The sequence below is a fragment of the Nerophis lumbriciformis genome, linkage group LG37, assembly GCF_033978685.3.
Source record: "Nerophis lumbriciformis linkage group LG37, RoL_Nlum_v2.1, whole genome shotgun sequence".
NCBI classification, from domain to species: domain Eukaryota; kingdom Metazoa; phylum Chordata; class Actinopteri; order Syngnathiformes; family Syngnathidae; genus Nerophis; species Nerophis lumbriciformis.
In genome coordinates, this window is record NC_084584.2 from 15,988,699 (window position 1) to 16,016,433 (window position 27,735).

A 27,735-nucleotide genomic window follows, 5' to 3' on the forward strand; every position below is an offset into this window, starting at 1 on the left:
GCAAGTAGATTTTGAAACGAGATTAAACTGAGGCAAAGCTGTGTCATCAACACTCACAAGTATAAAACTGCTTTATTAAAGTAATAATTTCTTACTTCAAGCATGAAAAAAAAATCATGATGCAGAGCGCATATCAATATGTCAAGATAATGGCACTAGCATTTACTTCATTTAAGAATATTTTTCAACATATTGAGCGAAAAGGTCTAATTTTTTTCTTATTAGTGAGAATATACTTATTTTAAGGTATTTTTGTGGTTCATTGAGGTTAGCTAATTTTACTCGTTTTGGAAAGTCTTGACAAGCCGAATTTTCTTGTTCTATTGGCAGATAATTTTGCTTAGCTCAAATAAAATACCCCTCATTTTTGTATTTTTTTTTCTTGTTTTTGAACACTGACTTTTTGGAGCGAAGAAATTGAGGTTTTGTGGGTGTTTTAGAGCAAAAGGATACGAGAAGGAGAAAATATCCACAACATTGTGTGTCCCAGATAAACGACGACACCAAACAAAAAAAAATGAGGCAAAACAAAGTGTTAATGTCTGCGTGCATGTGCTACTCTGCCTTTGCAGGGCATGCTCAGGTTGTGTGTTAGTGTGTGTGTGTGTGTGTGTGTGTGTGTGTGTGTGTGTACCCAGCATGGGCGTGAGGCAGCTTAACGCAATAAAGCATGTTGTATTGACATCTGTGTTGTGTCTATTGATTCCCCATTATGGAGCTAACAAACCCACCCGGACGCTTTGTCATTCGCAATCACGTTAGCGCCGCGGCTCGCCAACGACGCTGCCCCCTTTTTAAACCGGATCCATACACACACACACACACACACACACACACACACACACACACACACACACACACACACACACACACACACACACACACACACACACACACACACACACACACACACACACACACACACATTCCTTCACATCCACAGCAGGCTACACTTCTAACACTCACACACACACACACACACACGCACGCACAGACAGAGACAAGCGACTGTGGCGGCGAGAGGGAAGTCAATGGTGCTGATCAATAGCTGTGGAAGGTTAAAACCAATCACACAATGGGCCGCTGTGAGCTGCTTGCGGCTTCCAGATAAACCGCACATGTGACCTTAACGCGCAATTATTGAATCATCAACCTGTGAGCTCGCCGCTTACACACACACACCCACTAACACACACTCTTGTAGTTGTTACCTTCTTGAGACCTCCTAAAAATGCCTGCCTCTTTAGGACCACCCTTTCTAGATATATAAATATTTGTATTTACAACATTAATAATATATACATACTATGCAAATATAAAAAAGCTTGCTGTGAAAAATGAGTTGGAATTTCACAAGAAAAAAGTCACCATTTCACTAGAAAAATTTAGAATTGTGGCAGTATTATAATAAAAGTCGTAATTTTACTCAACGCAAGTCAAAATTTGGCAAGAAAAACTGAACATTTGTGCAATATTATGATAAAAGTTGGAATTTTACTCAATAACAGTCGCAATTTCACAAAAAAGCTTAGAATTTTGGCAATTTTATGAAAAGACAAGTCACAATTTTATAAGAAAACTTTAAAATGTTGGCAATGTCACACTAATAATCGGAATTTTACTTGGCAAAATTGTGACAAAAGTCATAATTTTGCTAAAAAAATGTCACTATTTTACAAGAACAACAAAAAAATTGGCAATATTGTGATAAAAGTCAGAATTTGATATGACAAATGTCACCATTTTGCATTAAAAAGTAATAATTTTACGAGAAAATATTGCCATATTACAGAAAGAATATGAGAAATTGTTCCCAAATTTTTAAGAAAAAAGTAGACACATTGTGAGTAAAAGACTGCTTTTAGTAAAAACTTTTGGGGGCGGTGTTGTTTGTAATTGTTTTTAATCTTCATTATTTACTTTGTTATTACAGTATGTCTCTATATACATTTTTATTTTATTTTTTTAATACATTTTGGCCAAAGGCCAATTCCTTACACACACTTATTGCATATGTTGGCCAGAGAGGGAGCACTTCAAATTTTTACACACACTTGTTATTTCATATGTTGACCAGAGGAGCGCACTTTTAAAATCGACACACAGTCAATTTGAAAAATCCCTCCTTTTTGGGACCACCCTATTAATAGATTTCCCCACCAAGGGTAAAAATGAGACATTCTCTAATTGATGCAATGGTTTTCTGTATTGGGACCATGATTTATGTCTTATTTGTTACCTTCTTGAGACCTCCAAAAATGCCTACCTCTTTAGGACCACCCTTTCTAGATATATAAAGATTTGTATTTACAACATTAACAATATATACATACTAAGCGAATATGAAGAAGCTTGTTGTGAAAAATGATTTGGAATTTCAAAAGAAAAAGGTCAGAATTTCACAGGAAAAACTTAGAATTTTGGTAGTATTATAATAAAACTCGTAAATTTACTCAACACAAGTCAAAACTTTGCAAGACAAACTGAACATTTGTGCAATATTATAATAGTAGTTGGAATTTTACTCAATAACAGTCGCAATTTCACAAAAAAGCTTAGAATTTTTGGCAATTTTATGAAAAAACAAAAGTCACAATTTTATAAGAAAACTTTAAAATGTTGGCAACGTTACAATAATAATCGGAATTTTACTTGGCAAAATTATGACAAAAGTCATCATTTTGCTCAAAACATTTCACTATTTTACAAGAACAACAAAAAATTTGGCAATATTGTGATAAAACTCAGAAGTTGATATGACAAATGTCACCATTTTGCATTAAAAAGTAATAATTTTACGAGCAAATATTGCAATATTACAGAAAGAATATGAGAAATTGTTCCCAAATTTCTAAGAAAAAAGTCGACACATTGTGAGAAAAAGACTGCTTTTAGTACATTTTTTGGGGGGAGGGTTTTGTTTGTAATTGTTTTTAATCTTCATTATTTACTTTGTTATTACAGTATGTCTTTATATACATATTTATTAATTTTTTTTAATACATTGAACATTTGTGCAATATTATGATAAAAGTTCGAATTTTACTCAATAACAGTCGCAATTTCACAAAAAAGCATAGAATTTTGGCAATTTTATGAAAAGACAAAAGTCACAATTTTATAACAAAACTTTAAAATGTTGGCAATGTTACAATAATAATCGGAATTCTACTTGGCAAAATTGTGACAAAAGTCACAATTTTGCTCAAAAAATGTCACTATTTGACAAGAACAACAAAAAAATTGGCAATATTGTGATAAGTCAGAATTTTAAATGACAAATGTCGCCTTTTTGCATTAAAAATTAATAATTCCACATAAAAAAGTAATAATTTTACGAGAAAATATTGCCATATTACAGAAAGAATATGAGAAATTGTTCCCAAATTTCTAAGAAAAAAGTCGACACTTTGTGAGAAAAAGACCGCTTTTAGTTCATTTTTGGGTGGGGGGAGTCTTTTGTTTGTAATTGGTTTTTAATCTCCATTATTTACTCAAGAAGGGTAGAAATACAAGAACACACACACACACACACATTTCAACAGCATCATTTTCAGGCCTCATCCCCCCCCCAAAAAAAAAACATACATTGTGTTTAAAACTACAACAACAAGTAGGGTTGCAACCATCCTTTGACGTTGTTAACAAGAATCACAATTACTATTTGTCACCCACAAATTCATTTGCCAATAATAGCCAGGTTGTCATCAAAGACATGACTAACTTCTTCAATTTACAGAGTGGACCTTGTTTTCAGGGCAGTACGGGATGTTGGACTTCTGGAAAGATAACGATAGTTAGCGATTTTACTGAGAAGAGTCAAAGACTTGGTTAACTAAAAACAGAAAGACCAAGTTGTATGAAAAATAGCTTTAACTATCATTCCAGCCAACGTCCGCCAGCTATATGTTGTCAGTCTGGTAATGTTAGAAAGAGATTGGTACTAGAGATGTCCGATAATGGCTTTTTTGCCGATATCCCGATATTGTCCAACTCTTAATTACCGATTCCGATATCAACTGATACTGATATATACAGTCGTGGAATGAACACATTATTATGCCTAATTTTGCTGTGATGCCCCGCTGGATGCATTAAACAATGTAACAAGGTTTTCCGAAATAAATCAACTCAAGTTATGGAAAAAAATGCCAACATGGCACTGCCATATTTAGGGACCGCAATGTCCCATTGGGACAGAGGACCCTATTGTAATTGTAAGGTTGTATTATTATTATTCCGCCGCCTCTTTGAGCTGTAATTTGACCCCTTTAACATGCTTCAAAACTCACCATATTTGACACAAACATCAAGACTGGCAAAATGTGCCATCTAATCAAAAAACCAAACCCCAAAATTCCTAATTGCGCTCTAGCGCAAACACAGACAAAACTGCTTGTAACTTCCGGTAGGAACGTCGTAGAGACATGAAACAAAAACTTTTATGTGGGTCTGCTTTAGACCTAGATTTCATACATTGACATGTTTTAGCAAAACATTTTGTAAAAACTGTCACTTTTGCCTCTTTGAGCTGTAATTTGACCCCCTTAACATGCTTTAAAACTCACTAAACTGGACACACACATCAGGACTGGCAAAAATTGCGATCTAATAAAAAAAAAACCAACCCCAAAACTCAGAATTGCGCTCTGACGCCCCCTAGGAAGAAAACACAGACACAACTGCTCCTCGGAAGAAAACTCAGACAAAACGGCCCGTAACTTCCAGTAAGAATGTCTTAGAGACATGAAACAAAAACTTCTGTGTAGGTCTCACTTAGACCTACATTTCACATATTGACAACCCCCAGCAAAAATCAACAGGAAGTTTGCAATTCCCCCTTCAAAACAAAAGTTTTGTAAAAACCGGTCACCTTTTTTGAAACATTATCTCCTCTGAGCGCGTTTGTCGTGTCGGCTTCAAACTAGCACAGGAGAGAGATTGAACCCTTCTGATTAAAAGTTGACCAAAGAGTTTTAATTACTGCTCCGGTTTGGATTTTATGTGCCGTCAAAGTCGGTCCCGTCCATTGCTGCTTGCAGCTTTAATTATTATTGAAGTCACAAAGTGCATTATTTTTTTAACATGCCTCTAAACAGCAGCTTGGAATTTGGGACATGCTCTCCCTGAGAGAGCATGAGGAGGTTGAGGTGGGGGTTAGGGGGGTGTATATTGTAGCGTCCCAGAAGAGTTAATGCTGCAAGGGGTTCTGGGTATTTGTTCTGTTATGTTACGGTGCGGACGTTCTCCCGAAATGTGTTCGTCATTCTTGTTTGGTGTGGGTTCACAGTGTGGCGCATATTTGTCACAGTGTTAAAGTTGTTTATACGGCCACCCTCAGTGTTACCTGTATGGCTGTTGACCAAGTATGCCTTGCATTAACTTGTGTGTGTGAAAAGCCGTAGATATTATGTGACTGGACCGGCACGCATAGGCAGTGCCTTTAAGGTTAATTGGCGCTCTGTACTTCTCCCTACGTCCGTGTACACAGCGGCGTTTTACTTTATGAAACTGATACCGATAATTTTGAAACTGATACCGATAATTTCCTATATTACATTTTAAAGTATTTATCGGTCGATATCGGCAGTCCGATATTATGCTTGGCCCTCCCACAACAGCAACATTTTAACTTTTAACAAGAAGAGTGACTTTTTAGATAAGTAATAATTGTTTGAAAAACAATGCAAATTCCCAAATACTTTGCTACATCTATTGTATGTTGCAACATAATGCTATGAATAGAAACCACACACACATACACACACACACTCCCAGGAAGACACTACTGTCCATCCACACACACACACACACACACACACACACACACACACACACACACACACACACACACACACACACACACACACACACACACACACACACACACACAGCCAATTAGCCATGTCTTGGTTCACCCTCCTCCCGTGCACAGAGAGGTGTGAAGGAAGGTTGTTATCCAACAGCATGGAGCTTTGTGTGTGTGTGTGTGTGTGTGTGTGTGTGTGTGTGTGTGTGTGTGTGTGTGTGTGTGTGTGTGTTTTTAACTCCGCACAGAAACTTTCCTCAGCATGAGCCTTAAGACCAGACGTCGGCCATTTTGGCGTTTTAGGAAAAAGCTCCGAGAAGGGAGCACGGCGTTGCGATAACTCGCAGCTCCTCACGAGCCTCCCACATCACTCAGATACCAGGCCCTCGCCTCGGCAGGAGCTGACAGCGGCGCCTTTTCAAGCGGGCCGCGGTGGGCCAGCGCCGGGATCGTACAATGAGGATCCGAAATATGAAAGGAGCGTTTGGGTAACGAGCTGAGAGACAAGACGCCCGCTTTTTCCTCGTAGCGCTCATTTCCACAAAGAGAGAGCCGAGGCAGGATTTACACGCTTCAGTTCAAGCACTTCAAGATCACACTTTTACATCATATTGGAGGATTTTACAGAATATTAAAGCCCCTGTGGGACCTCTGGTCAATAACCGTCAGACAAAATCAAGACTGAAGACACTTCCTGCAATGCAAAAACTGAAATCTAAGTAAGATTAAAATATCTCAAATAAGGGTGACATTTGCCATACTTGCCAACCCTCCCGAATTTTCCGGGAGACATTCAGCGCATCACCCGAAAACCTCCCAGGACAAATATTCTCCCGAAAATCTCCCGATTTTCAGCCGGAGCTGGAGGCCACGCCCCCTCCAGCTCCATGCGGACCTGAGTGAGGACAGCCTTTTTTCACAACGGGAGGACAACAGGGTGACAAGAACTAAATCATCCAGACTAGAGATGAATTGTATTATTATGTTTAGCTTACCTAAAAATAAATATATTTATTAATCAAAAAAAAAAAAAAACTAAATACATTTTTACTATATTTTGCTAAAAACATCAAAATTAATTGTATTTTTATTTGTATTTTTTCTGACTCCTTTTTACATCCAGCCATTAGAATTATACATTAAAATAAACATATTTGAAATAATTAATTTTAAATGATCATAATAATTCATTTAAAATGACCATATTTAATTATTAAAATAATTGCTTGTTTATCAACAACTTTAGCATTTTATTCATTACATTTTGAAACTCTCAGAAGCCAAGTTATGTTATATTCCTTAAGATTTATTTATGCAAGTTTGAAGTATCAATTATCTAAACAGTTTTGTTTGCATATTTTCAGGATGTAGATTATATATATATATATATATATATATATATATATATATATATATCAAATACTTGACTTGGTGAATTCTAGCTGTCAATATACTCCTCCCCTTTTAACCACGCCCCCAACCACACCTCGCCCCACCCCCGACCACGCCCCCCACCCCCCACCTCCCGAAATCGTAGGTCTCAAGGTTGGCAAATATGCATTTGCTGATAAGATAATTCTTCTCACTAAGCAGATTTTATGTTAGAGTGTTTTACTTGTTTTAAGTGTTTTGGTCCTAAATGATCTCAGTAAGATATTACAGCTTGTTGCTGAGATGTTATGACCTATATTGAGTAAAACATGCTTGAAACTAGAATATCAAGTGTTGCAAAGCTGTGTCATCAACACTCACAAGTATAAAACTACTTTTTTAAAGTAATCATTTCTTATTTCAAGCATGAAAAAAAAATCATGACTTTGACACAATTGTGTCTCATAATTAAAACAGATGACAGCCAAATGGACTTTGCTGTTTTATTTTCAATGAAACAATAGAAAATACGTACTCATATAGCAGTACAGTTGGCACAGTACAGCAAACTGACAGTTAATATTTAAACATTTGACATTTCAAACAATTTTGAACAGAAATAGTTCATGCACATTCACATGAATTCTTCAAAATTACAATTAAAACATTTTTGTCCGGGGGCCGGGCTGTGTATATGCGCGCTAATTGACAGAAAGAGCACGCACTTGGCACGATGATGTCATGTTATCCATGGAAAAATGCATTTTTAGACAATATGATTTGCCTGAGCAGCTAGGAGACCCCGAGAGTAACAAGCGCTTGCTTTGTTGCCTTTCCGTTAAGAACAATAAATTAGTTTTTAGTATATGTTTGCTGGTTTCAAGAAATGTAATGCCTAGTGCATATCATTATGTCAAGATAATGGCAATAGCATTTACTTCATTTAAGAATATTTTTCAACATATTGAGCAAAAAGGTCTCTTCTTTTTCTACCAAGAAAAGTGCACTTGTTATTAGTGAGAATATATTTATTTTAAGGTATTTTTGGGTTCATTGAGATTAGCTAATTTTACTTGTTTTGGAAAGTCTTGACAAGCCAAATTTTCTTGTTCTATTGGCAGATAACTTTGATAAGTTCAAATAAAATACCCCTAATTTTTTATTTTATTTTTCTTGTTTTTGAGCACTGACTTTTTGCAGTGTGGTAATACCGACGCCACAAAACTTGCAAATTAAACCTCATATCTGATTTCACTCAAGTTAATCACTCGTGGCCAAAAGCTACAATACGTCCTTTGCTTCTTAAAAGGAGCTGCGCGTCTCCGTTGTTACCATGGCAACCCCAGTCCATCATTATCAGTGGACCTGCCTGATCTACTAAGATCCAAATACCACGCGCTAAACAGCGTGTGCAAACTATAAAATGAGTGGGCGTGTTGCGTGTGATCTACTAAGACTGCGTGTACAATTGATAACTGGTGCAGATCTCTGTTAGAATAATTGTATCTAAGTTATCACAAAAACTTTGTGTTGAAATGAGTTCCCAGAGAGAAGACCAAAAGCTGTTTTTGAACCGACCAAGAAGAAGGCTTGTAAAACTCCACTGTGTAGGATGGAAAGCAACATTAAGGGGTTTTAGTTTTCTTTCATGTATTGTAATCAACAGAAATATATTGTTTTAACCCAAGGACTACAAAGCGGAGAGAAGGCAGGATCTGCCCAAGTTCTAGACACCGCCTTTTGAACTCTTTAACGAACCATTTTACGAACCTTTTCTGTGAACTGTTTACGACACCCGTCCCTTAGAAACAGCTGTTGCCATGTGGTCAGAGAAAGTCCAAATAAAGGAGGAGGCGTACAATCTTTCGCCAGAGCGTGCTGGGACACTGTGCAAGGGTACAGTGTCCATGCGTCTCTCCTCAAATTGAGCCAAATTTAATTCTGTCTCTGTTTAATTCTTTGCTTCTTGTCTCGTTTAATAGATGTCATCAGTGTTTGAACCTGACAATCTCCCTATTTTAAGGAGGTTGTACGACGCGGCTTTCGCCATGGATACACTCATTTACTGCACATTCACGTTAACATGCTCCTATTGTTTTGCTATGTTTTGAGACACGCAGCAGACAATTATGTACCATTTTTTTTACATGCACTTTGGACAAAGTCCTACACAGAAAACCCACTTGGAAGATGCTGGCACTAACTGCGAGCGTGCCCTGAAATGTTCCAGACGCAAGAAAATGTACAACGCAATACATTTTTTTCCATATACAGTAGGAGGAATGTTGATATCTCTTCTATATGATGATATAGAACGTCAAAAAAAAAGATAGCAGACACCAAAACGCATCAATTAAATGTATTTTAATGAGCCCCTGAAGTCATGTATCAGCTGCAGAAATTATAAAATGATATTGCTGAATAGATAGTATATTGGTATTTTTGACAGTACATATAGATGCAGAGCCATTACCTACTTTACAGCTATTTCTGCCAGTTTGTTAGTCCTCTCTAGACATACTAAATAAAGACGCAAAACAGTGGCCGCAGAACAGTTTAGCCTTGATAGATCACACTGCGTATGTGAAATAATCATATTATCTTCTCCCAGTACTGCAGATGTCCTGATCAGCATATATTCTGCATACTCGTGAAGACAGGACACGCTAAATGGATTGCGCTCCTCACTTTGCTCACTTGAGACGTAATCCTCTGCGCACGAGTTTAGCACATCAGATTTGCGTGTGCTATCAAGTTTGCAGGTGTTTTAATACATGTTACTGTGTGCCGTGTCTTGAAGTAAATGAACGTTAACAAGCTTTTGAATTTTTTTCTCTTACGCCCCCCCGTAGGAAGAAGAAAACATTTCACGCCCTCCCCCTGTTTGCTGTGACTAAACAGTATAATTTGTCTCTAAAATTGTTTTAAGTACACCTCTGCATAACATTGTATCCTCATAAATCGACTTACAATAAATAACTTTTATTAACATGGATTTTAGTCTAACAGAAAAAATTTAAAATGCATCAATTTGCCTGAAAAGAGACATTTTTAAATTCTTCTTTATCAATCAATCAAACTTTACTTCTATAGGCCTTAATCACAAATGTCTCAAAGGGCTGTACAAGCCACAACGACATCCTTTAAACCGTAAAACATTTTTTGACCGACTTGAACTATTTGCTACTGAAAAATAAAACAAACTCAATAAATAATACTAAATTAAAATTGATCAGCCACAATTACTCAGGATAACAATATATACAACATTTTAACGTACAAAACAAAAATTAATAAAACCATTGAGGAAGTCAAAATGAGCATGTTTTTTTGAAGTGGGGTTTGAAGTAAGATACTGCATTATACTGATGAAGCATGTTAAAAAGTTAAAGTACCGTATTTTTTGGACTATAAGTCGCAGTTTTTTTCATAGTTTGGCCGGGGGTGCGACTTATACTCAGGAGCGACTTATGTGTGAAATTATTAACATATTACCGTAAAATATCAAATAATATTATTTAGCTCATTCACGTAAGAGACTAGACGTATAAGATTTCATGGGATTTAGCGATTAGGAGTGACAGATTGTTTGGTAAACGTATAGCATGTTCTATATGTTATAGTTATTTGAATGACTCTTACCATAATATGTTACGTTAACATACCAGGCACGTTCTCAGTTGGTTATTTATGCCTCATATAACGTACACTTATTCAGCCTGTTGTTCACTATTCTTTATTTATTTTAAATTGCCTTTCAAATGTCTATTCTTGGTGTTGGCTTTTATCAAATACATTTCCCCCAAAAATGCGACTTATACTCCAGTGCGACTTATATATGTTTTTTTCCTTCTTTATTATGCATTTTCGGCCGGTGCGACTTATACTCCGGTGCGACTTATACTCCGAAAAGTTCGGTACCAATGATTGTCACACACACACTAGGTGTGGCGAAATTATTCTCTCGTATAAACAACTTTTAACACTGTTACAATTTGACCCATCACCCTTGATCACCCCCTGGGAGGTGAGGGGAGCAGTGAGCAGCAGCGGTGGCCGCGCCCGGGAATCATTTTTGGTGATTTAACCCCCAATTCCAACCCTTGATGCTGAGTGCCAAGCAGGGAGGTAATGGGTCCCATTTTTATAGTCTTTGGTATGACTCGGCCGGTTTGAACTCACAACCTACCGATCTCAGGGCGGACACTCCAACCCAGGGGTAGGGAACCTATGGCTCTTGAGCCAGATGTGGCTCTTTTGATGACTGCATCTGGCTTTCAGATAAATCTTAGCTGACATTGCTTAACACGATAAGTAATGAATAATTCAGCTGGTAATCACAGTGTTAAAAATAACGTTCAAAATATAAAACATTCTCATGCATTTTAATCCATCCATCCGTTTTCTCCCGCACCTGTTCAAGAAGTCGCATTAATGGTAAGAAGTATTTTATTTATTATTGGTTAGCTTCAGAATAACAATGTTATTAAAAAGAATAAGAGACTTATTATACTCTAAAAATGTTGGTCTTACTTAAAAATGCACGCATTTAGTTGTATTCAGTGTTAAAAAATATTATATGGCTCTCACGGAAATGCATTTTAAAATATTTGGCTTTCATGGCTCTCTCAGCCAAAAGGTTCCTGACCCCTGCTCGAACCACTAGGCCAGTGTTTTTCAACCTTTTCTGAGCAAAGGCACACCACCAGCATAAAACATTAAAAAATGAATATATTGACAATAATAAGTCGTTCTCGCAATTGTTGGATATGAATTCAAACCATAACTAAGCATGCATCACAATAGCTCTTGTCTCAATGTAGGTGTACTGTCACGATCTGTCACAACACGCCGTAACTTATTTTGAGTTTTTTGGTGTTTTCCTGTGTGTGGTGTTTTAGTTATTGTCTTGTGCTCCTATTTTGGTGGCTTTTCCTCTTTTGTTTGTTATTTTCCTGTAGCAGTTTCATGTCTTCCTTGAATGCTATTCCCTCGCACCCGCTTTGTTTTCGCAAATAAGACTATTTAAGTCGTGCGGACACAATCCTTCTTTGTGGGGACATTGTTGATTGTCATGTCATGTACGGACGTACTTTGTGGACGCCGTCTGCTCCACACGCTGTAAGTCTTTGCTGTCGTCCAGCATTCTGTTTTTGTTTACTTTGCAGCCAGTTCAGTTTTAGTTTCGTTTTGCTTCAATGCCTTTTCTTAGCGGCACTCGCCTTTTGTTTATTTTTGGTTTAAGTGTTAGATACCTTGCTTCCCGCATATTGTGATCACAACAAACCATGTTCCCGACATCTACAAAGCAATTAGCTACCTGCTGCCACCTACTGATATGGAAGAGTATAACACGGTTACTCTGCCGAGTTCTAGACAACACAGACGCTCAACAACAGCACATTTGAGCATTATAATTACTGGATTGCAAAAAATATTTTTAACCCAATTAGGTGAAATTACATAATCTCAGACGGCACACCAGACTGTATCTCACGGCACACTAGTGAGCCGCGGCACGGTGGTTGAAAAACACCGCACTAGGCCACTGAGTAGGTAGGTAGGTATGTAGGTATGTTCCCCGGGGTCACAGGCGCCCCCTTCCCACGATTTGAGAACTGATTTACACAGACTTTTAAATGACAAGTAATGACAGGCCCTGGACTGAAGAAGTCTGTTAGAAAACTAAAGTGGCCAAAAGGGGCAAATGTGCAGCGGCGTCCAAAGAAAAGAACGCCTAGAAGAAAGTTGGAAGACTTTTAAAGAGGTGGAATAAAAGGGTATTTTTTTCTGTACGCTTTTTTTCAAACACTTGGCCGTGATATTTTACAGTACCGTATTTTCCGCACTATAAGGCGCACCGGACTATAAGGCGCACCTTCAATGAATGGCCTATTTTAAAACGCTGTTCATATATAAGGCGCGCCGCATTATAAGGCGCATAGAATAGACGCTACAGTAGAGGCTGGGGTTACGTTATGTATCCCGTAGTTGCGAGACCTGTTGTGGCTCAATATTAGTCCATATATAAGGCGCACTGGATTATAAGGGGCAGCACGGTGGAGGAGGGGTTAGTGCATCTGCCTCACAATACGAAGGTCCTGAGTAGTCTTGGGTTCAATCCTGGGCTCGGGATCTTTCTGTGTGGAGTTTGCATGTTCTCCCCGTGACTGCGTGGGTTCCCTCCGGGTACTCCGGCTTCCTCCCACTTCCAAAAACATGCACCTGGGGATAGGTTGATTGGCAACACTAAATTGGCCCTAGTGTGTGAATGTTGTCTGTCTATCTGTGTTGGCCCTGCGATGAGGTGGCGACTTGTCCAGGGTGTACCCCGCCTTCCGCCCGATTGTAGCTGAGATAGGCTCCAGCGCCCCCCGCGACCCCAAAAAAGGGAATAAGCGGTAGAAAATGGATGGATGGATGGATTATAAGGCGCACTGTCAGCTTTTGAGAAAATTGGAGGTTTTTAGGTGCGCCTTATAGTGCGGAAAATACGGTATTATATAGCAACCCACTTAGGCAGCTAATGTTAGCGTAGCGTATGTTTGGCTTGCAGCATTTGTCTCATGCAGTTGTTTTCTGGATTGCGTTGTGTTTTTTTTGCCATTTTTTCTTTTGCACTTGTTTTCGATTCTATAACGTTTACGCATACTTGCCAACCCTCCCGAATTTTCCGGGAGACTCCCGAAATTCAGCGCCTCTCCCGAAAACCTCCCGGGACAAATATTCTCCCGAAAATCTCCCGATTTTCAGCCGGAGCTGGAGACCACGCCCCCTCCAGCTCCATAGGACCTGAGTGAGGACAGCCTTTTTTCACGACGGGAAGACAACAGGGTGACAAGAACTAAATCATCCAGACTAGAGATAAATTGAATTATTATGTTTACCTTACCTAAAAATAAATATATTTATTAATTAAAAAAAAAAAAAACGAAATAAATTTTTACTATCCATCCATCCATTTTCTACCGCTTATTCCCTTTGGGGTCGCGGGGGGCGCTGGAGCCTATCTCAGCTACAATCGGGCGGAAGGCGGGGTACACCCTGGACAAGTCGCCACCTCATCGCAGGGCCAACACAGATAGACAGACAACATTCACACTCACATTCACACACTATATTTTGCTAAAAACATAAAAATTAATTGTATTTTTATTTGTCTTTTTTCTGACTCCTTATTACATCCAGGCTTTAGAATTATACATAAAAATAAACCTATTTGAAATAACTAATTTTAAATTATCTTAATAATTCATTTAAAATGACCATATTTAATTATTAAAATAATTGCTTGTTTATCAACAACTTTAGCATTTTATTCATTACATTTTGAAGCTCTCAGAAGCCAAGTTATGTTATATTCCTTAAGATTTATTCATGCAAGTTTGAAGTATCAATTATCTAAACACAGTTTTGTTTGCATATTTTCAGGATGTAGGTATATATATATATATATATATATATATATATATATATATATATATATATATATATATATATATATATGTATGAAATACTTGACTTGGTGAATTTTAGCTGTGTCAATATACTCCTCCCCTCTTAACCACACCCCCAACCACGCCCTGCCCCACCCCCGACCACGCCCCCACCCCCCACCTCCCGAAATCGGAGGTCTCAAGGTTGGCAAGTATGCGTTTATGTGCTGTCAGCAGTTTTAATTTGCAGCAGTTTGTGTGTTTTTAGGTTTTCGATCAATTCAGTGTTTATAGCAGAAAGGTGCTGATGCGGCGACATGTCTTGGGTCCGGCTGAGCAGAGTTTGTAAAGCTCGGTGCCCCGGCCGTAAAAAAAACTGAGCTGGGGGAAAAAAACAGTAAGCCTGGGGTTCAGAACTGACGTCTGCTGAATCTATCCATGGCACAAACACACACACACACACGCACACGCACACACACACATGCAATCATACAGATGCACACCTCTGGTCAAAGTGCAGATCACAGGGAGACAGGCTTGTGGCTAACAGACTTAGCTAAAGTGGCTTACGGGGGCCCATCCCGAACCGCGGCAGTCAAATCCAATTCAACAAGCTGCTCGTCCGCGGGGAGAGGAGACGCTGTGTATATTTTACCAGAGGGGGCTTCTGAGTCCGGTGAGCAGTCGGCAGAAATGGGAGATTCTCAGGAGAGACAGGATGAGACACAAAGACGATACGAGGATGAGGAAAGATGAGCGTCTTTTTTGCTCCGCACTTTACTTCCCCTCGACGTGTGAGCAGCGAAAAGCAAACATAATCTAATGACAACACAACCAATAAGTGTACAACTGTGTGTGTACAACAGGCGGTGTACCTTGTGTGACGCAGTACAGTTCACAATAACATACAGTCGTGGTCAAAAGTTTACATACACTTGTAAAGAACATAATGTCATGGCTGTCTTGAGTTTCCAATAATTTCTACAACTCTTATTTTTTTGTGATAAAGTGATTGGAGCACATACTTGTTGGTCACAAAAAACATTCATGAAGTTTGGTTCTTTTATGAATTTATTATGTGTCTACTGAAAATGTGAGCAAATCTGCTGCGTCAAAAGTATACATACACACTGCAAAAACTAAAATGTAAGTAAGATTAAGTATCTCAAATAAGGGTGATATTTGCTTATTTTCTGTCTGATAAGATAATTCTTCTCACTAAGCAGATTTTATGTTAGAGTGTTTTACTTGTTTTAAGGGTTTTGGTCCTAAATGATCTCAGTAAGATATTACAGCTTGTTGCTGAGATGTTATGACCTATATTGAGTAAAACATGCTTGAAACTAGAATATCAAGTGTTGCAAAGCTGTGTCATCAACACTCACAAGTATACAACTACTTTTTTAAAGTAATCATTTCTTATTTCAAGCATGTAAAAAATAAAATCATGACTTTGACACAATTGTGTCTCATTATTAAAACAGATGACAGCCAACTGGACTTTGCTGTTTTATTTTCAATGAAACAATAGAAAATACGTACTCATATAGTAGTACCGTTGTTATTAGTGAGAATATATTTATTTTAATGTATTTTTGGGTTCCATGAGGTTAGCTAATTCTACTTGTTTTGGAAAGTCTTGACAAGCCAAATTTTCTAGTTCTATTGGCAGATAATTTTGCTTAGTTCAAATAAAATACCCCTCATTTTTGTACTTTTTTTTCTTGTTTTTGAACGCTGACTTTTTGCAGTGCAGCAATGTTAATATTTGCTTACATGTCCCTTGGCAAGTTTCACTGCAATAAGGCACTTTTGGTAGCCATCCACAAGCTTCTGCTTGAATTTTGGACCACTCCTCTTGACAAAATTGGTGCAGTTCAGCTAAATTTGTTGGTTTTCTGACATGGACTTGTTTCTTCAGCATTGTCCACACGTTTAAGTCAGGACTTTGGGAAGGCCATTCTAAAACCTTGAGCTGGTCTTATCTTTGTCCATGTGATGTCAGATGAAACACAAATTGAGCTGTTTGGCTACAATACCCAGCAATATGTTTGGAGGAGAAAATCCCAGGAACACCATGCCTACTGTCAAGCATGGTGGTGATAGTATTATGCTCCGGGCCTGTTTTGCTGCCAATGGAACTGGTGCTTTAAAATGTAAATGGGACAATGAAAAAGGAGGATTACCTCCAAATTCTTCAGGACAATCTAAAATCATCAGCCCCGAGGTTGGGTCTTGGGCGCAGTTGAGAGAGCATGAGGAGGTTGAGGTGGGCGGGGTTGAGTTGGGGGGAGGTTAGGGGGTAGCGGGGGGTGTATATTGTAGCATCCCAGAAGAGTTAGTGCAGCAAGGGGTTCTGGGTATTTGTTCTGTTGTGTTTATGTTGTGTTACGGTGCGGATGTTCTCCCGAAATGTGTTTGTCATTCTTGTTTGGTGTTTGATTGATTGAGACTTTTATTAGTAGGTTGCACAGTGAAGTACATATTCCGTACAATTGACCACTAAATGGTAACACCCGAATACGTTTTTCAACTTGTTTAAGTCGGGGTCCACTTAAATTGAGTCATGATACAGATATATACTATCATCATAATACAGTCGTCACACAAGATAATCACATTTAATTATTTACATTATTTAAAATCCGGGTTGTGGAGGGGGGGTGGGGGGGTTTAGGTTTGGTTGTTATCATCAGTCATCAACAATTGAGAACAGAGAAATGGATATTTGAACAGTGTAGGTCTGACTAGGTAGGATATGGACAGCAAGTAGTGGGCAGAGAGAGAGAGAGAGAGAGATCAGAAGGTATAAGAAAAAATATCTGCATTTGATTGTTTACATTTGATTATTAACAATCTGGGGAGGGTGTTAGTTTCAGGTTGAAGTTGCCTGGAGGTGTACTTTTATTGCGGTTTTGAAGGAGGATAGAGATGCCCTTCTTTTACACCTGTTGGGAGTGCATTCCATATTGATGTGGCATAGAAAGAGAATGAGTTAAGACCTTTGTTAGTTCGGAATCTGGGTTTAACGTGGTTAGTGGAGCTCCCCCTTGTGTTGTGGTTATGGCGGTCATTTACGTTAAGGAAGTAGTTTGATATGTACTTCGGTATCAGGGAGGTGTAGCGGATTTTATAGACTAGGCTCAGTGCAAGTTGTTTTACTCTGTCCCCCACCCTGAGCCAGCCCACTTTGGAGAGTGGAGGACAGAGTAAAACAACTTGCACTGAGCCTAGTCTAAAAAAATCCGTGTGGGTTCACAGTGTGGCGCATATTTGTAACAGTGTTAAAGTTGTTCATACGGCCACCCTCAGTGTGACCTGTAGGGCTGTTGACCAAGTATGCATGGCATTCACTTGTGTGTGTGAAAAGCCGTAGATATTATGTGATTGGGCCGGCATGCAAAGGCAGTACCTTTAAGGCACGCCCCCAATATTGTTGTATGGGTGGAAATCGGGAGAAATTCGGGAGAATGGTTGCCCCGGGAGATTTTTGGGAGGGACACTGAAATTCGGGAGTCTCCTGGGAAAATCAGGAGGGTTGGCAAGTATGACTGGGAGACGCAACAGCTCTGTACTTCTCCCTACCGCGGCGTTTTAAAAAGTCATACATTTTACTTTTTGAAACCGATACCGATAATTTCCGATACTACATTTTAAAGCATTTATCGGCCGATAATATCGGCAGTCCGATATTATCGGACATCTCTAATATTGAGTAATAGAACAAGAGTCAAAGTATTTCGTGTCCTTTTTGATATCTATATATAATAAATATTTCAAACCATATATTACATCAATTTCACATGAAACTCTAATCTGGCTGTGAGCAGGCTACTGTATAAACACATTTTGCTGAAAGTTACACAAACGACATTGGGGGTAATCAGAGTGACCCACATGTGCTCCCATCTCTTCTAAAGTTTTGCGTATCATTCCGGCAACTATCTTTTTAAGCGGGGTGAGCACTACTTTATCTCCGGTCCCCTTGCCTGTGTTGGCCACATCCATCTTATTCAGTTTTCTTCCTGATGTGGTAGCACCTCTTTCCTATTTGGTCCTGTGTGCGGTTCTCGGACTCCACAGACTTTATCCCACTCAACCCTCTTTCACCAGAGGACAGTGGTCAAAGCGTATATTTTGGCGAGCCTTCACAAAAAACCCCTCCAACTCCTTGTTGGTGAATTCTGATTGGGCAGAGTGTGGGATCTCAGGCACATGGCTAACTTTAATATGATTTGCCTATTTAAATGGGAGTGGCCAGTTGCACTCCAACATGAGCCCTCAATTCCACGTTGAATCGGATGTAAAAAATCGTTCAACGTTGTCTCCTTTTTTAGTAGGAAATTCACACAACTCTTAATACATGAGGCGCCTGGATTCTGTGACAATCTACATTGTTTTCTTTTTGTAAGAAAGAAACGAGAGAAAGAAAGATTTGCACAGGTACGGAAGTATAAAATAACATATTTCCTATTGTGTAACAACTCAAGTCATGGACAAAAAGCCTATCTGTTGGCATCACGGTCAAATAGTGAAAAAATACAATCTGTTACATTTTGAGGGTTTTATTCATTTGTGTTTCTTGGAGCTTATTTTCAAATGTTTACGTGATGCCTCTTTCTGAAGCTGAAGTGTTGACAAAAGGAAAACCACAGCTGCACACGTTAACTTAGCCCTGGTTATAATTGTCTTTTTAAGGTTTTACCTTGTATTTTGGGTTTTACTTCACTGTGTGTTATTTCAGTATATTGATTGATCGTATGGTGTTTTCAGGAATATAACAATAACAATAATAATGATAACTGGGGTAAAACTTTTAACAGTTAGTATTACAGTTTAAATTAAACCGCGATTGATATAACCAAACTTTTAAAAACTCAGACTGATTAGCCCGAGCTCGTTAGCTATCTTAAATGCTAACATGAAAACAAGAGGCATTAACATCCTTCCCCATAAAAAACAACATACCCCAATCTAAACTTATGTATACAAGCAACTAAGCTATTCAATTGTGCACATTGAACCTACAAGCTGTGCTCTCTCTCTTTGCACCCACCCCCACTCTGTTTATAAGTACCGTAATTTTCGGACTATAAGTCGTAGTTTTTTTCATAGTTTGGCTGGGGGTGCGACTTATACTCAGGAGCGACTTATGTGTGAAATTATTAACACATTACCGTAAAATATCAAATAATATTATTTAGCTCATTCACGTAGGAGACTAGACGTATAAGATTTCATGGGATTTAGCGATTAGGAGTGACAAATTGTTTGGTAAACGTATAGCATGTTCTATATGTTATAGTTATTTGAATGACTCTTACCATAATATGTTACGTTAACATACCAGGCACGTTCTCAGTTGGTTATTTATGCCTCATATAACGTACACTTATTCAGCCTGTTGTTCACTATTCTTTATTTATTTTAAATTGCCTTTCAAATGTCTATTCTTGGTGTTGGTTTTTAGCAAATAAATTTCCCCAAAAAATGCGAATTACATATGTTTTTTTCCTTCTTTATTATGCATTTTCGGCCAGTGCGACTTATACTCCGGAGCGACTTATACTCCGAAAAATACGGTATCAATTTTATATTGCCTATAAAATTGTTATATGTACACCTCTGCATTAAATTGTATCCTTGTTAAAATGAAAGAGAACAAAAAAAAGAAAGAAATATGGATCGACTTACAACAAAGAATAACTACTAACATTGTTTAGTCTGTAACAGAAAAAAAATTAAAATGCATCAATTTGCCTGAAATAATAATAATAAAAAATCCTTATTTAAACTATAACATTTTTTGGACCAACTTGAACCATTTTTATACTAAAAAAATAAAACATACATTATGTTAATAAATTATTCATATTGTCCAACAACATTACCTCAGGAGCACAATTTAAAAAAAAATCTAACCTACAAAACTAAAAAAAATGAAAATTTGTGCTGATTTTTTTTTTTGGAAACCATTAACACTAACTTCCTCATTTTAATCAAAACTTACATTTTAATCAAAATGAGGAAGTTAGGGTTAAAGGTTACATGAGTACCTTTTGTAGTGCACAGCTTTTGGAAGTGGGGTTTAAAGCATGATACTGATAAAGTCACACTATTTGAAAAGAACTGGCTTAGGGCTATCACATGAATGCTGCGTTTAAATTAAAAAAAAACCTGAGAAATACAAAACTGAATTGTGTACATAATTGTGATTAATCACACAAAATCCTGTGATTAATCCCAAATTAAGATTTGTGACAACGACCCAGGACTATAATTGAGATTAAATGACGCAGGTGTGGCTAATAAAGTGTACTCATCTACTCTCATTCATTATTCATAATTAATCATTGGTCAGCTTCCGCCCTTACATTTTTGACTTTCATTTTTTTAAAGGACTGACCGAAAACGTGCCCCCCCCCCCCAAACAGTGATTACGTGTCCCCCGTCAAACGTCCACAAGCGTTTTTTTCTCATTAAAACCTCCACCATTTTTCTCCGCTGCTGACACCTACTTAAGGTGATAGGCTGAATTACCCCGGCACGCCTCGCTCACCCCGTCCCACCCCCACGGCGCCCATTAGATGTTTCCGCCTGGGTGGACTGGGCTAGTGGTGGGGATGGGGACCGTGCGGGTGGATAGGGAGTAAGGGGGGGCACTTTCACCTCCAGCACTCGAACACACACACACGTATTTCAGCATGCATGCACACAAGGAACATTGCAAACAACAGAATGTTTTAAACAGGAGACACAGGTGAGAGGGAACGCCGACACACACACTCTTTGCTATTCAGTAGGATATTATTCAATGAGCACGCCAACTCGGACTATCATCAAAACCCTCCCGCTGAACAGCTATTTGTTATGCTTACAACATGACAAGATGATGATCTTTCTGCCTTTCCCAGCGCGGGATCAATCTGCACTAATCAATAGGTGACCATGAACCTGGAGGACGGAGGGCAGCGCGACGGAATGATGGGAGGACGAGGACGATTTGCAACATGCAAGAACAGCCTTTGTGATTTCAAAGCATTAAACACTTTTTCTGTTTGGGGAACAAATGCTTTTTCAAGCGACTGCTGTTCGTGGAATAACTAAATAAAAGAAGTAATTTTTCGTTCAGATTGACTTGTTATGTTAAAAGTGTGGATTAATAGTTCAGGTTAGTTTCAATATGATTTTGGGGATTGCAAGAGACTTTTTCCAAACGTTCTTACACGCACGTCATACTCGTCAATCTTGAAAAATGAGGCGATGCCATCACTTTTTCACTCTTGTCAAATAAGTTACCTAAGGGAGAAGGTTATGGAGTGGTCTTACCGGGGCTGGACCGTGCAGCCAGCGAGGACTTGAGTCTCCAGGCGCTGAAGTCGGACGCAGTTCTCTGAAAGACGAAGGGGACCGGCAGGGGGACAAACATGGTCCTCAGTCGACCTGAGCCGGTGGTCTGCTCCTGTCTTTTCCTTATTATTGTGCTCTCCTCGGTCTTTTAGTCCCCTCTCTTGCTCGGCTCTTTCGCTTTCCCGGACTCACGGTTCTGTGGAAGGTTCGGACAAAAAAAAGGAGGTTTGATGGGGGTTTGTTTTGAGCGAGACCGCAACTCACATGTTTCTCGTCGTCCTCGTGTCAACAACGCTGGGTTGCTTTCTAGCGAGCGGCGTGTGAGGACGCCGGCTGACATCCATGCCGCTGCGGCCGCTGAGCTACGGTGCGTAAAGATGCTTCTGCCATGGCGGTGAGGAAGTGTCCCGGTCCGCCTGGCTGGAGACGGACTGTCCTTTTTGGTCGTGTGAAATATTCGGCGGAGGCTCACAGTCCTGTATTTGGTCAATAATCACATAAAAAAGTAAGAAACGTGCTCCTTCCTCCTTAATCGATGAATAAATCCATATAAATGAGCAGTCTTGTGGCGCTGCTCTTTTCTTTGGCTGTGCGCTGCCAAGTACCGCCCGGTCTTTTGATTCCTGCACGGTGGTTGCCCTCCGTCGCCGCGCAGCCTGGACGCGCTCTGGTGCCGCACGGAGCCTCGGCCGGGATACAAGAGACAAGAGAACACCCACCCCCACTTTTACACCCTCCCCCCTTTCGCTCGCTCTCTCTCTCTCTCTCTCTCTCTCTCTCGCACAAACACACGGGCGCGCATATGCAGAAGAGCATGTTGGCTCGTGTGTGTGTGTGTTTTTGCACAACAATGCAGAGGTGAAAGGCCAAATGTGCTTTTGGGTTATGTCACAAACACACTTTATTCTTCAACAGCTTTCTATTGTCACACACACACACACACAAAACACACTAATAACAGCGTAGAGGCACGTGCCAAACCATCCAATTGATCCGGTGATCATGACAATGAAGCCAATAATCACATTGACCTGGAGAGCATCGACCGCCTCCTTGCAACGCACACACACACACACACACACACACACACACACACACACACACACACACACACACACACACACACACACACACACACACACACACACACACACACGCACTCTTGTATTTGTTACCTTCTTGAGACACTCCAAAAAATGCCTGCCTCTTTAGGACATACTTGCCAACCCTCCCAAATTTTCCGGGAGACTCCCGAAATTCAGCGCCTCTCCCGAAAACCTCCCGGGACAAATATTCTCCCGAAAATCTCCCGATTTTCAGCCGGAGCTGGAGGCCACGCCCCCTCCAGCTCCATGCGAACCTGAGTGAGGACAGCCTTTTTTCACGACGGGAGGACAACAGGGTGACAAGAACTAAATCATCCAGACGAGATAAATTGTATTATGTTTATCTTACCTAAAAATAAATATATTTATTAATTAAAAAAAAAAAAAAACGAAATAAATGTTTACTATATTTTGCTAAAAACATCAAAATTAATTGTATTTTTATTTGTATTTTTTCTGACTCCTTTTTACATCCAGCCATTAGAATTATACATTAAAATAAACATATTTGAAATAATTAATTTTAAATTATCATAATAATTCATTTAAAATGACCATATTTAATTATTAAAATAATTGCTTGTTTATTAACAACTTTAGCATTTTATTCATTACATTTTGAAGCTCTCAGAAGCCAAGTTATGTTATATTCCTTAATATTTATTCATGCAAGTTTGAAGTATCAATTATCTAAACACAGTTTTATTTGCATATTTTCAGGATGTAGATATATATATATATATATATATATATATATATATATATATATATATATATATATATATGTATGAAATACTTGACTTGGTGAATTCTAGCTGTCAATATACTCCTCCCCTCTTAACCACGCCCTCAACCACGCCCTGCCCCACCCCCGACCACGCCCCCACGCCCCACCTCCCGAAATCGGAGGTCTCAAGGTTGGCAAGTATGCTTTAGGACCACCCTTTCTAGATATATAAATATTTGTATTTACAACATTAATAATATATACATACTATGCAAATATAAAAAAGGTAAGCTTTCAGTTGATTTTTATTTTTTGTTTATAATTAGTTTTTAATCTTCAATATTTATATTTACTTCAAGTAATTACAGTATGTCTCTCTATTAGGGGTGTAATGGTACACAAACATTTCGGTTCGGTACGTACCTCGGTTTAGAGGTCACGGTTCAGTTAATTTTCGGTACAGTAAGAAAACAACAAAATATAAATTTTTGGGTTATTTATTTACCAAATTTGCAAAATCTTCCATCAAAAATGTTTTTCTTAGTGGAATATATGATGTGAAGTAATGGGAACCTTGGATAGGTCAATAATTCATAATAACATTGATTTTGATTCAATATTATGTTTGAAAGAAAGAAAAAATAGCTTTGTTTTATTAGTCAACATTGCAACTTTTTCTAAATTACATTTAACCTTTTTATTTCACTTTTGTTATGTTTTTGTTTATTTTAATAGTATTTTTAGAATGTGCCGTGGGCCTTTAAAACATTAGCTGTGGGCCGCAAATGGCCTCCGGGGCACACTTTTGGCACCCCTGCTATAGATAATAAAAAATTAAATGTGATAAATCTATGGATTAAAAAGCAGAGCCTGGCGACGCATGCGCGTTTATCATAACTCTCTCTCTCTCTCTGTCTCTGCCCCTCCCTCACCAATGCTGCTGCTCGCACAATTTGTTTTGTTTTCAACCCCTTCTTAACCCTGAACGTACATTGTTAATACACGCAACCCTAACTAAAAATGCCGGACATTTGAGGCATTTAAGAAACTTCGCCCTGACAGCTCCGCAAAAGAGGACATGTCCGGTGAAAAGAGGACGTATGGTCAGTCTATCGTAGCCCGTTAGCTGCTAGCATGCCGTGTGTTGTGCCTCGGTGTGCATTGTTTACACAACGTGCGTTACGCTACTTAATATGTCCGTGTGGAAACTCGTTCGGTACACCTCTGAACCGAACCCCTGTACCGAAACGGTTCAATACAAATACACATACCATTACACCCCTACTCTATATACATATTTGTTTTTGTTTTAATTATTAATTTTGCCCAAAGGGGGTGCATTTCAATTTCTTACACAAACTTGTTATTTCATATGTTGACCAGAGGGGGAGCACTTCTAAAACCGACACACAGTCAATTTGAAAAATCCCTCCTTTTTGGGACTACCCTAATTTTGATCGATTTCACCACCAGCGGTGCAAATGAGGTCTCTATTTTTTGTTTTTTGTAATGTGCTTAAGGCCGATGACAAACGAGACACGGACCACAGATGTGCCACACTTTGGGCAACCAAGTTTTAGAAGCTAACTGTTAATGGCCACTATAGTCTTAGTTCCGTCACATATGGGACGCGGGTTGTCTTACGTCAGCCCCGGAAGTCATAAAATCAGCTGTTCACCTGGCTGGTTTTTTCGATATGACTATGGAGATGTGTTGTACATGAATGCTACTGCTGGTTGTCTCCACAAGCTGGATAGTGTGTACCACGGGGCACTGAGATTCATCACCAACTGTGCTCCCCTTACTCACCATTGTGTGTTATACTCAATGGTTAACTGGACATCTTTATGTGCTCGACGCCTCAATCATTGGTATGTTTTGATCTACAAAACCATTCTGGGTATCACTCCATCTTATCTGTCTTGTCTTTTAACAAAGAAACAAGGAAGTCACAATCTTCGTTCAATGAATGTTCTGCAATTTGTCGTCCCCAAAGTAAGAACTGAACTGGGCAAGAAAGCATTTAGGTTTTCAGCACCGAAGGCTTGGAATAACCTACAATCAAACATTAAACTTCAAACCCCAGTTACGTTGAATGAGTTTAAAGCTTCTGTGAAAGGATTACAGTCTACCTTGTCTGTATGAACATGTGTCATGTGAGCAAGTTTTAATGTTGTAAATGTGATGTTTTATGTATTTGTTTACTGTTTTTAATGTAACCTTGCTGCTGCCCTCTTGGCCAGGTCTCCCTTGGAAAAGAGATCTTTGATCTCAATGGGATTTTACCTGGTTAAATAAAGGCTAATAAAAGTCCTTCTTTAGCTGCAGTCTTGTTTTATCATATATTGCTGCCTTTGCACCTGTAAATGTTTACTTGTGTATGCACATTAAATCAACAAAAAATCCTGACTTTGGAGCAATGCTCACGGACTCTAGTATTTGGCTGTCTATTAGATGCAATGGTTTTCTGTATTGGGACCATGATTTCGGTCTTAACTCGTTCACCGGTCCTCACATGGAAGGTACTTTTCCTTGTTGATGTCTCAAGAAGGGCAGAAATACAAGAACGAACGAACACACACACACACACACACACACACACACACACACACACACACACACACACACACGTTTGATGTATATTTCAGCAGGTGTACCTCTCTCTCGCTCTCTTATGTCTACATATTTATACAGAAGCCGATCTCGCACGTGAGCGCCGAGGGTGAATGTCAAGCACATAGTCCGGTATACATTACACATTATTATGTTAACAAGCCAAAATCCTGTTCAAAAGACAGCATATTTGTAAGAACGTGACAAAATGAATAGTGGACTACTGTGTGTTTTAGGAGAAACCAAACAAAACAGAAAAAAAAAACACTGCTCAACTCATTCGTCGGAAAGAGATGTGCAAACACACCAAGTATTCAAGTATTCACTTCCTGTATTAAATTTAATTAAGATTTTTTTTCTAATCCAAGCGGACACTGAGGGCCACTACGGGAGGCTAAGCTAACAGTAGTGCCTGTGTTGTATCAGCTCAACCTCAGAGTGTTTTAATGGTCATATCGTCTGAACTCAACAGGTTTGGTAACCCAGCTGAGAAAATACAAAAATATTAGAGGTGGGAATTTTAAGTCACCTTACCATTAAATGTGATTCTTGGAGCGACAATTTAATTTCAAATTGATTCTTGATTCAACACGAAATTATTTATAAAACCTTTTAAAAAAAGGCTACGAAAATTCCTCTTTGCTGCTGACATACGATTTATATGGGCAGTGTTAGCCTAAAAAACGTCTTTAAAAAAAAAAAAGTTTAAAAAAAAAAGAAGCAATAAATAAATGAATCGATTCTCACAAATTTTTGATCGAGTTAGACTCTGAATAAATAAAAACGCGATTTGGATGTGAATAAATTTTTTTTAAAATCTGTCTCGTTACACAACGTTAAAACTTGCTCACAGTTAGTTCGTTTCCATGCACTAAATTACTAACATTTTTTCAAATAATAATTTTCGAACCTATATGTGTGAAGTCCCAGTGTTCATGCTTTCTAAAGTGACTATTGATCATACGTCATGTGCCTCCCGTACACTGGGGGGCGCCTATTTCATTTTAGTGCGGTTAAATGTATTGCTTTTCCGGTTGACCTAAGACAGGGGTGTCAAACTCAAATACAGAGTGGGCCAAAATTTAAATCTGAACAAAACCGCGGGCCAAGGTTGAACAAATTAACCTTTTAATAGGGACCCAAACAAGTTTTGCATTGAATATTGAACAAGCAAGGCTTATATAACTTTATGGTGACATGCAAAATCGTGTTTCAAATAATAATAATAATTAAAAAATATCAATGGCAATTGTTGCGTTTGGACCAGTTGTTCCTCCTAGGGAATTCAAGTCACAAGTCGCTCCCAAGCTCTTTACGACACTT

General features: G+C 38.8%; 1 protein-coding gene across 1 annotated transcript in view; it reads right to left on the reverse strand.

Annotated features, from left to right (window-relative positions):
• pou2f2a (POU class 2 homeobox 2a) overlaps nt 1-27,735 on the reverse strand; it is a 241,854-nt gene that overhangs the window by 170,591 nt on the left and 43,528 nt on the right. The window contains exons 3-4 of the mRNA XM_061930912.1: nt 22,231-22,442; nt 21,946-22,162 (exon numbers count right to left, since the gene is read on the reverse strand). Coding sequence (XP_061786896.1) covers nt 21,946-22,045 — 100 coding nt within the window. The 5' untranslated portion in view covers nt 22,046-22,162; nt 22,231-22,442. The remainder of the gene's footprint in view (nt 1-21,945; nt 22,163-22,230; nt 22,443-27,735) is intronic.